The sequence below is a fragment of the Alosa sapidissima genome, chromosome 14 (assembly GCF_018492685.1).
Source record: "Alosa sapidissima isolate fAloSap1 chromosome 14, fAloSap1.pri, whole genome shotgun sequence".
Classification (NCBI taxonomy): Eukaryota; Metazoa; Chordata; class Actinopteri; order Clupeiformes; family Clupeidae; genus Alosa; species Alosa sapidissima.
The window spans coordinates 26,084,171-26,095,201 of NC_055970.1; the positions used below are offsets into that span (position 1 = coordinate 26,084,171).

General features: G+C 46.4%; 1 protein-coding gene across 3 annotated transcripts in view; it reads left to right on the forward strand.

Annotated features, from left to right (window-relative positions):
* Window positions 1-10,966, forward strand: part of neil3 (nei-like DNA glycosylase 3) — a 15,278-nt gene extending 4,312 nt beyond the window's left edge. For 2 of the 3 annotated variants that reach the window (XM_042061994.1, XM_042061995.1), the window contains exons 4-11: window positions 2,527-2,661; window positions 3,591-3,804; window positions 4,214-4,288; window positions 4,801-4,967; window positions 6,968-7,134; window positions 7,644-8,025; window positions 8,436-8,610; window positions 9,667-10,966. In XM_042061994.1, the coding sequence (XP_041917928.1) occupies window positions 2,527-2,661; window positions 3,591-3,804; window positions 4,214-4,288; window positions 4,801-4,967; window positions 6,968-7,134; window positions 7,644-8,025; window positions 8,436-8,610; window positions 9,667-9,849 (1,498 nt within the window). In that variant the 3' untranslated portion in view covers window positions 9,850-10,966. Of the gene's footprint in view, window positions 1-186; window positions 451-2,526; window positions 2,662-3,590; window positions 3,805-4,213; window positions 4,289-4,800; window positions 4,968-6,967; window positions 7,135-7,643; window positions 8,026-8,435; window positions 8,611-9,666 lie in introns of those variants that run through there. The other variant, XM_042061996.1, reaches the window with a different exon arrangement.
* The last annotated feature ends 65 nt before the right edge of the window (window positions 10,967-11,031 follow it).

The window sequence follows — 11,031 nt, forward strand, 5'->3', positions numbered from 1 at the left end:
TTAAATATCGTTGCTTAGCCTACCCACGAATTTGTCAGTATCACTTTGTAAAGGATGCCAAAATCACCTTTTTACATGGTTGTTTGTATGAAAATGTATTAGTATTTTCTCTCTGTTTAATATGCCATGTATGAAAATGTTGATGTCAGCCGACCGTTGAACGCGTGTTTTGGGTAGGAGTGACTTTCATTGCACTTTGTTTAAATGGAGGCGCGGGGAGAGCGCTCGCCCCCGAGAGTTACCTGTGCGAAGCCGGCTGGTATATGGAGTAACGCGCGTTAGAGGCCTTGCATGCTGAACGTATACCGTGACTCTTTCTCGCTATCTGCGATCATCATTTTTTCCCAAAGTCATTGGATTACAGCAAGCAAAGGAGCATTTTTCCTAACGTGCGTGTTTTGGTGAGATTGCGTTTCGCAACCGTATTGGGGAACGACCTCTCAACAGACTGTAAGCGCAACAACTCTTTCTTATTCCGGGGATCACGTTTGTGTTTTGGACTGATTGAATTATCTGCTTGATGTCGGGACTATTGGGCACTGAACTTTGGGGGGCATTTGTTCGTGCATTGTGAAACTTTGTTGTTAATTGTGTCGGGCCTTCAGTTGCGCGCCGAGTGGCCGCGAGTTCGTTCATTACAATACAAAGTGAATCAATCTCATATGTTTGGGTTTCACTGAGGTCTTCGTCTGCATTGAGCTAGAATAATTTCCTGCTTGTTAGATCCGCCCGTAACCTTAAATGCGTAGTGGCAATCAGTTCTTTTGAATAAGGGCGATTTGTTACAACTTGCACAGACACGCATAGACTTTGAATGAGCACTCACAGCCTATCACTACCACCTAGGCTAATGTTATGCCTCTATATTTGATGAATTAAGAAGTAGGCCTATGCATTGATCAGGGAAACATTTAGTTTATTTTTCTTTCGGTCCACGGTTCCAGCAGTTGTGCCGCAAAATTAACAGACAGAAGCACCGGACATAGACCTAATCTAGCCTAAATTCGTGGTCCAGTGGACCAGCAATCTACTCGTCGAAGAGGCTTATAGTTTGAAGATCATAGACCATAGATAATTCAGAGAAAGCCTATGCAGTTGCTTTTCGCCGACCTAGGCTAGGTCCAGCACGGCCTGGCACCGGTTTGCGGATTGCCAACCACACTGCCGTTGCAAAGCCTCTGAATGCAGCCAGTTGTCCCGTTTACCGGCAATGCTACAGCGGACTTAAGCTGCCACCTCGTGGCGAAAAGTTGCAATACATTTCACGCAGCTCTGTGAATAACGGGAGGCGCGAGTGCCACTTCTAAATAAGACCCACTGGCTAATTCATTCCGTAAACTGCTGACTCACGAAATGAATTGTAGCAGGTCACAAAGCTGATTTCGTGATTGTCTTATTCATTTCGTCCACGTAATAAAATGATCGTGACACATAATTCATTCCGTAAACTGCTGACTCACGAAATGTATTGTAGCAGGTCACAAAACTGATTTCGTGATTCTATTATGCATTTCGTCCACAGAATGGAAGCATATGTCACTGAATGCATTTCGTAAGTTAAGTTATGTGTGTTGGAGGAAGCTTCTCCAACACACATTGCACACTGCCCTCTCCCCACATACACAGCACACTATCCCATCTCCCCTGTCATCCCCCCAACACACACACCAAGACCCCTGGCAGTTGGGTTAGCCCCTTGAGTCGTGGATCTGCCCAAGGTTTCTTCCTTGGTAAGGGAGTTTTTCCTTGCCCCTGTTGCTCTTGGGTGCTCCTTGTTGGTGCCCCCCACCCAATCCCAATCCTCCCCCACCTTTTTTATGCAGCCCTTGCCACTTAATCTACTAAACCCCTCTTCTACTGCACTTTTTACCCCCCCCCCCCCCCCCATTAATGCACAAATAGGCTGACACCAGACATAATTTCACTGCATTTCTTACTTCCAGTAACTATATGCATGTGACAATAAACTTCCTTGTATCCTTGTAAGTTACTATTGCGTGGACGGAATGCCTTCTGTAACACAACACAATACTTTTGTGGACGAAATTGAAAGAATGATGCATTCCGTATTTACGTAGACAGAATTACTTTTGACCAAAAAAAAGAGTTTATTTCGTCTACGACAGTGAATACTGCATTCAGCATTATGTCCACGAAAGGAAAAGGCCACCAGTCAATTTCGTCCACGAAATGATGTGCTCTCTTAGTGTTTCGTGGACACAATGCAAACCAATTTGTGCATTCCGTGGACAAAAGGCGTTATGATGTAACATGGTTTCGTAATGAATATATGTATTTCGTCACACGAAAGTCATTCTGTCCACGAAATAAGGCATGTTACATTTGGCGCCCCATATCACCTTTCCTCGGCGTTCTGAAATATCATTGTTTGCACGGTTTAGAGCTTATGCTATGACAACATTATAAGCATGCAGAATGTGTACCTGATTTGTAATCTTAAATTATTTAATGATCTAGAGCAAGGGCAACACTGCATGTTTGTATTGACTGAATTGCCTTCTGCAGGGTTCACTTCGGCATGAACGGTTCTATGCGGATCAATCCAACAGAGAGGAAGGACCAGAGGGGTTCTCTGCCTGTGCTGGTGGTCCAGCTCACCAATGACTGCATCTGCTTCTTTGACTCCACAGTGGACATCAGGTAGCCTAGCGACAGCTAACACATACTTATCCTTCAGTGTGTAGATCTGTCCTCTAGTGTGTGTTCTGCAATGCAGCCTACAGAACCGGGGAGCAGCTCTCAGCTTGTGGTCCCGCGGGCATGTGATCTTTTTTTAACTATCACAGCTTCACATTAACTGGAATAACGCTGAACTTATAAGGGAAGGCCGATCTGCTTGGGGCTGGCTGGGGTGTTTGGTTAACAGATACCTACACTCACTCACAGATCAATACCCGCATCTGCACATTTAATGGAGTTTTCTCTTGGCCCCTGCTCTGAGCTCTGAAGTGCCTTGTTCTTCTTTTCCATGAAATTGATTTGTAGTGAGACACACACACACACACACTTTTTAATTAAAGCAATGATTTGTGGAATTGTAGGCTTGTCAAATGACCAATTAACTAGCCTGACGACGAGACAGACAGACATTTAAATGTTCGGTTGTCTTTCAAATTCCCTCTGCACGCAATCGGACAGCGCTGAGTCCCATGCGTTTTCCCACCAGCGGAGCTAGTTGGCTAGTTCAAACTTTTGCCATCTTAAAACAAGCTTAACTCACACTGTTGGCCAACAGCAACATCCATCTTCTTTGTTTTCAAGTAGCAGGGAATTCAAGCCAAACCGTTGCAACTCTTCCATCATTCATTATGTTAAGCCTGCCTAACGACTCTATACACGATTTGATTGGCCTGATAGAAGTTTAATTTTTCGAGCTCACAAGCCAACGGAGAGTTGCTAGACTAGCCCTGGCAGCAAATTCAATTTGCTGCGCTAGGGTGCGTCTAGATTTCTAGGCTACCAATTAACAGGTGTCTTTGTGTTGTCCTGGTGGCTTTGTGGGTATGTGTCTGTCGGTCTTTGTGTGTATGTGTGTGTGTTTATTTGTGTGCATGTGTGTGTGTCGGCAGGCTTACAGCTGACTGTGAGCAGAGGGTGCATGCGATGGAGAGTCTGGACGTTTGCTCACAGAAGTTCAGTGCGTCCCGTGCGGAGGAGGCGATGAGAGCAGAGGGTGGCCGCATGCTCTGTGACGTTCTGCTGGACCAGGCTGTACTGCCCGGCGTGGGGAACATCATCAAGAATGAAGCACTCTTCGACAGTGGCCTTCATCCTGCTGTCAGGGTAGCCATCGCCACTTCTGTTCTGTCACCCAGGCGATATGATGAGTCTAGTGCTGCTGGATTTAGTTAGTATGGGGGGGGTGGCTACTCTTGCCACAGTCAGCACCCTTTCTTAGTGTTGTCCTCCAGGGCACTCTCTGTCATTGACACACACTTTCTTACACTTTTAACTAGCAGGAGTTTAAAAATAAAGATAGTGTTTTTTTTTTTTTTTTGGGGGGTGGGTCTTGTTTTTTTTTTTTTTTTTTTTGTTGTTGGGTTTTTTTTTTGGGGGGGGGGGGGGGGGGGGGGGGTTCTGACAAACTCCTCTACTGACAATAGGACAATCTTTAACCACTTTCTACATAGATGAATCTATAAACACACACACAGATATGTAGCTCATTCAGATTCTTAATGTCATGTCACAGGTGTCCCAGCTGTCCAGTGAGCAAGTGCGCCATCTGGTCAAGATGACTCGGGACTTCACATTGCTGTTTTATAAGGTAGGCTTGGGTTTGGACTGGAGCTAGTAAACCTTCAAATCCAGTGATGACAATTGTTCATATTTTTGACATTTGATAAAAGTGGTGGTATGAGTCCAAGTAAGCGTAAGCTAGAGGAATGCAACATAATGTATAGCCTGTATTAGCTCTCCTTCATATCCAGGGTGTTTGATACTAGGACTTTGAAATCTGTGAGGACAGTATCCAAGAAAGTCAAAGACGATCCGCACACCAAAGACCTCCCATTCACAGTGTTTATTAGTAGTGATGTATGGAGCCGTGCGGCTCTTCCTGAGGTTTGTCTTTGACTATCTTGGATACTGGTACGAGATCCTGCACCCATTAGCTGCAGGATGTGTGTGGCTTTGCACCGCCTTCATCTGTGAGAACAGGCCTTCGGACATGTACACCATGCATGTATCATTGCTAGAGCTCCATTTTTTTAATTTTTTTATTTTTTTATTTATTTATTTATGTTACATCCATGATGGCCGCGGGCTGTTTCTGTCTAGTGTCGGAAGACTGGCTCGGCCCTGTACAAGCATTACAAAGTCTACAAGCGTCCTCAGTGTGGCCAATGCAACAGGAGCATCACAGTCTGTCGCCTAGGCGATAACGGCAGGATGACTTACTACTGTCAGCACTGTCAGAAAGCTGACCCAAACCTATTGAACATCAGGTGAGGTATAGAAAATACACACACACACACAACACGCATGCAAAACACACACACATACACAGGCACATGCAGATCAATTTGTATTCACACAGATACATTCACATACATAATTCATTGTCTAACACACACTGGTACACACAGACACACACACTCTCTCTTTCTCTCTCTCTCTCTCAAACAGTCATGTACATACATAATTTACAGTCTACCACACACTTGCGGAGTCCCATTTGGGCAATGGCTTACTGATAATGAATGATGGGGGTAATAGCAGTGCATTGATTAAGTCATTTTAGCTCTGTCAGGCTTTATGCTTGCTCAGCACAGGCTGACCCGGGGGTGGCCACCGCTCTGCGAGCAGTGTAGTCTGACCCGTGGGTGGCCCTGGTCTCATTCTCCTAGAGGGTAGAGGGCCAAATAGAACCCTGTGTGTCCATGGGGGTACAGAAGGGTATTCAGGTCGTTCTTAGTTAGTGTGTTCAGATTGATATATGGGCTTTTGGGCCCCCACGGTCGACTTCCAGGCAGCGCTGCCTGGATGGGGTTAGGGTTAGGTATGGCAGCGCTGTCTTGAAGTCGACCGTCAAGCGTTCTGATCTGTGTTTTTTTTATCCTCCTCCTCCACCTGTTTCTTGTTTTGACCTCTTTCCTCCTCAAACCCCCAGCACCCCCTTATCCAGCCTCAGACATACCTGCTCAAGGTTAACTCCCCCTGTTAAAAGAGTTTGTTCTTACCTCTGCCTCTGTTTACTTCTGGGCCCATTAACTCACTCCGTGCTCTAGATTTGGACCAATTCAATAAAAACTCTAAAGTCTGAAAGAAAAGAATATCACTGAAGTCTGACAGGTTCTGCCTGATGGAGATCCATTTGTGCAATATCCTGCATCCATATTGCGGACTCTCAGGAACATTCTGGAATGGAACGGTGTGTTCTGGTCATTGCCCTGCAGTCCACTAGTGTCTGGCAGACAGACAGCTGCTCCATAGGCCCTTCTCTGCCAGCCCCATCAGCCTCTCTCTGGCTCGACAGTGTGTTAATTTATTCATTGTCCTCATTAAAACGTAATCTATTAAACTACTGCTTAAACGGGGGCTTTTGGCAGCAGTGCTTTTGGTTCAATCTTATTGTCATTTTTAAGGCTCTGCGGATATGGTGCTGAGAAGGCTCTGTGAACATAAGCATGTGGCAAGTCCTACCACAACACACACACCCAGAGCTGGGAGTGAAGTTGAAGTCCTACTACACACACACACACACACACACACACACAGAGAGAGCTGAGAGTGGAGTTGAAGTCCTACCACACACTGACACACACACACAGAACTGAGAGTGGAAGACATTTTCTTGTACTTCAGCCAAAGTTATTGTTCAACACCCTAAAAATAGTCAGAATTGTTTTCCTGCCTGCTGATCTGGGGTGTGTGAGATGTGTGACACACGCACAGAATACACACAAATATTTCTCACATACTGTACCTGTATACACACACATATTTCTCGCTAGCAGCACACACACATACACCGATGGATCTCACTGAATATTTCATTTGAAGTTTTGTCCTTGTTTATCACCCCATTTTTTCAACACCGTCGTGGTTTAGTGGTGATAAAGAGTCTCCATAGAGTGCTGATTTACCCATTAATAGTGTTCCATAAAGAAGTCACAACAGGGGTGAGAGATGTTGATGCTCTTCATTTTGGGCTTTTGCTCTGACACTTCAGTTTTAATCTCCAGTGTTAATGAATTTGTGAGTGCACAGATCTGTGACACATTACTTGTATTAACCAAGGCGTCTTTAATACGACACGTTGACTTTATTAATGTGTCGTCTTATGCCCGTTCTGCTCATTTTTAGTGTGTCTTCAAGCTTGCTTTTCAGAGATGTTCATTAATTTACGATTAATGGGTCATTGTTACAAGTGTCTGTACAGTACGCACTGCACAGATTGGACAGTGGACACAATTATCAATCAAACTCTTCTGTAAATTTCTAGCAAACTCCCCACCAGGAACACTCTGATTGGCTGGGCTTACCAGGGAGGTGGGACCAATGATCATGTAGCGAAGAAGGAGGAAGAGGAGTGGGCCTGTAACCTCTGCACCCTCATAAACCGACCAATCAGCAAGTCCTGTGAGGCATGCCTGACCCCACGACCTGAGGGTGAGTGCTGATTGGTCGGTTAGACTCAGAGCCCCACTGTCTGCCATGTTAAGCATTTTAGCTGTAACTTCCTTAAAAGACTCTCTTTCCAGACAATGTGAATTACCCCAAGGGAACCTCTTTAGAAATCTCTTTAGGTCCCATAACTGTTTAATATGCATACAATGGTGGTATGTAATTAGCCTAAAGCAGAAAAAAAACACGCTCTTAATTTTGCTGAGAAATATACCCTCAGTCTGGAATTGTTTAAATTTAGTACTAATCAGCAAGCTTCTGGGAATCCTTTAGGTGATAATGGAAAAAGTGCTGTGTGAAACTCAGCAAAAAGCCCACAGTTAAGCACCACTCATGCACTTCAACTTTATGGGTTCTCACTAGAAACTTTTGCCAGTTCCGTTGTGTCTAGCTTAATACTATCAAATGACCCTGCCTTTGACCACATCAGATGACCCTGCCTTTGACAACATCTCACTGACTTGCACCTTTCCTGCTGTGTCCCCTATCTGCAGTTCCACCCCCTGGCCAGCAGGAGCAGTGTGATTCGTCAGCGTTCTCCCCGCACCTGATTAAGTACCCGTGCAACTCCTTCAGTAAGCCTGCCCAGGAGCTGAAGCTGAACCGCCGGGCTGCATTCGGCCACACCACCCTCGTCCTGTCAGACCTCAGCACAGCACCCTCTCCTGCCCGCACCACCACAGCGCCGCTTACCTGTAACGGCAGCCCAGCGCAGGGTACCGCGTGGTCAGGTAGCCATGGCAACGCCCTCAGGAGGGCAGGGTCGATGACCGGTGCGGACGGATCGTACACCCAGCCGAGTAAGCGTGTGAGAACAGACAGCGGGTCGATTCTGGTCAGTCACACGGCGTCAAACTCCCAACACAGCCCCGTCAGGTGAGTGGATAAAATCAGTGAGCATTCTTCACCTGAGTGATGAAGAAGGGTATCAAGATGAACATGGAGATAATGAAAGGGGCTGTATGTGTGCCTCAGCTATAGTCCACAAGACCAAATCCTAGTTTAGCTTTCCCTTGAGCAGACAACTAGCGCACACAAATGAGCTGGACAGGAGACATTTTGCAGAGGTGGTGATGAGGAGGAGGAGGAGGAGGGGGGGGGGGTGTAGTAATGCTGATGATGGTGATGCTGCTTGTCTGTGTGCAGAGCTGTGATACTGTGTGATGACTCATTCCTAGTTGACCCAGCAAACTGAATGAACAAACAGATCAATTACCAAGTGAACAGACCGAATGTACGTATGAAAGCAGATGTCTTAATTCCGTTTCCTGTTCTGATGTCACCAGTGCGCCTCCAGCCAAACGGAAACAGGACGGCCACTCCTCTCCTCCCAGAATTCCTAGCTGTGCGTCTCACGGCCGGCCCTGCGTGCTGCGCGTGGTGAACAAAGATGGGGAGAACAGGGGACGACAGTTCTACTGCTGCGCTCTGCCGCGCGACACCAAGTGCAACTTCTTTGAGGTGAGTCTGGCCACGACCACAGAACTCCAGGTGACCAGGAGAGACCGTAGGAATGGGGGGACAGGATTAAAGTACAGAAAAGAAACACACACACCCCAAGCTCAGCCTACTAGCCAACTCCGACCAATTTCATTAGTCAGCTGTAGGGATGTACTTCTGGAGGATACCATGTCCAAAAGTGCCCCATTACAGCATTCTTATGGCCAATAGATCAAGTGCTATGGCTCGGATTCAGGCTTTGCCATGCTGCAGTAAAAAGCCCTAGAACAGATGCTCCTGCTGTTTGTGTTGATTTCTCCTGTGCTGTTCATGCTGCATACGCAGACTGTTGTGTGTATCAGACTGCGCCTCTGGCTCTTGGTGACTATTAATTTATTATTAGAGAGCAAAGGGTGCAGGGGTGTTCCTGGGTGTCTGATCCCTGTGCAGTACCAGTCAATGGCCCCTAGGGGGAACTGTGATCCCTATTGCTTTGACATTCACATCAACCTACTTTGATTCACATCCGCTGTGTTCTGTTATCCCAGTTAAATATGGCGAGCACCTTTACCATCTCAGAGCTCCTACTGGGCTCTACCTGTGCATGCTCCAAAGCTCTTAGACTCTGTGGCTGAATAGGGACAGGAGTTTTTCTGACCGTGATTGGGGCTGAGACAGATGTGGATGTGGTCATCAGTGTCAGGGGAACAGACAGTCCTTCACCTCTATGCATCATGAGGATGTGACAAGGCGACCAGCTTTGTCTGGTCCTGTTGATACCTGAGGGGAGGAACCTCAGAAAAATGGTGCAGTTTCAAAGACTGTATCGTAAAACAGACAAATGTGATCATTGTGGGGTTTCTCTCTGTAGCTTGTGTTGGGGTTCTCTCTGTAGCTTGTGTGGAGGTTAAACAGTTTCACCCTGTGGTCTCAGAGTACATCAAGCTCTGAGGAAGTATTTCGACATTGTTGACTAGAATAGGACAAGCAGCATATTTTGCGCTCTCTCACTAACACTCTCTACCTCCTCATCTCTTCCCTCCCCATGGTGGTGTGTTACCTCGTTCCCGGTCTCAGTGGGCAGACCTGCACTTCCCCACCTGTCAGCACGGGAAACGGAGCCTGATGAGGACGGTGCTGAAGCTGGGCCCCAACAACGGCCGCAACTTCTACACCTGCCCCATGAGGAAGGGTCAGCAGTGCGACTTCTTCCAGTGGGCAGAGAATGGGCCGGGAGTCGGCATCCTGCCTGGCTGCTAAGACAACACACACACACACCAAAAAAGCACCTACAGAAAGGCATGGACAGTATGTTTGGCTGATATGACACACACACCCACACACACACAATCATCTACAGAAACATGGATGGACAGTATGATTCTTTCCTCCTTCCCACACACTCACGTTTTTGTTTGCGTGTTTTCTGTTTCAAATAATGCAATGATGTTAATTAATATTCTGCACTGTTATTTTTAATCAGGAAGTGTCAATCTGACCGATCTTTGATGCCCTGGGCAGTTCAGAGCACACAGCGTGAGCTGCCATATCACAAGAGTAGCACACAAAGCTCCCGTTGGGACTTAGCACTGTTGGCTCCATTTAAAATGCCAAACTGAAGGGGCGCAGGGTGGAACGGCCCCTCGTGTAGTGGTCAGACCAGCGTGGTGGCAGGTTGTCATTCTGACAGAGCAAAGACACACACACACTCAAATAGTCACACACATACAGTCTCACCCTTCATTGGCCTGACTGGCAATGTATGACGTGCTACTGGTTGAAAAAGGACACAAGCTTACATACAGCATGAAAATTCTGCAAAACAAGGACACTTGACCCTCCTAAAATCCCTGGTGTGGTTTTGGATTCTGTGCAAACTCAGATCAGTGTAGTTTCAGGCTTTTCATCAACACACACACACACTTTTCACTGGACTGATTAGTCATTTGAGCTGTGCTACTGACTGAATGGAACACATGCTGGCAGACATGTGGGCTAGAGCCTAGGCTGCCTGGATGACAGGAGTGTGAAGGATGCAGGAGAAAGACCCTGCAAAGAACCCTCAACTGTCCCGAATATTAGCAGACTCTCAGACTGATCTGGCCCAGTGTGTGTGGGCCCTTGCCACACTCATTGCAGTTGCAATGGTATCCTGATGGAGGCCATCCAGCCTTCTCTCTTTCAACCAAACATTGCTCAGGAAAGACGGGAGACTGTGTGTGTTTGAAATAATGAATAATGTAGCACCTCGAAATTACGCATCATCAGCGAGGCTCATCTGACAGCGCCCCGTCCTCTGGTTGACATATTTTAACCAAGTGCATAAATTCTGTACAATTCAGATCTCATACAAATAAAGCTGAAACTCATTAGATTACTTTTGCATTGGCTGACTGCTTTTCATTTACTGAAGTTAAATATGTTGTTACCATTATATTGAAT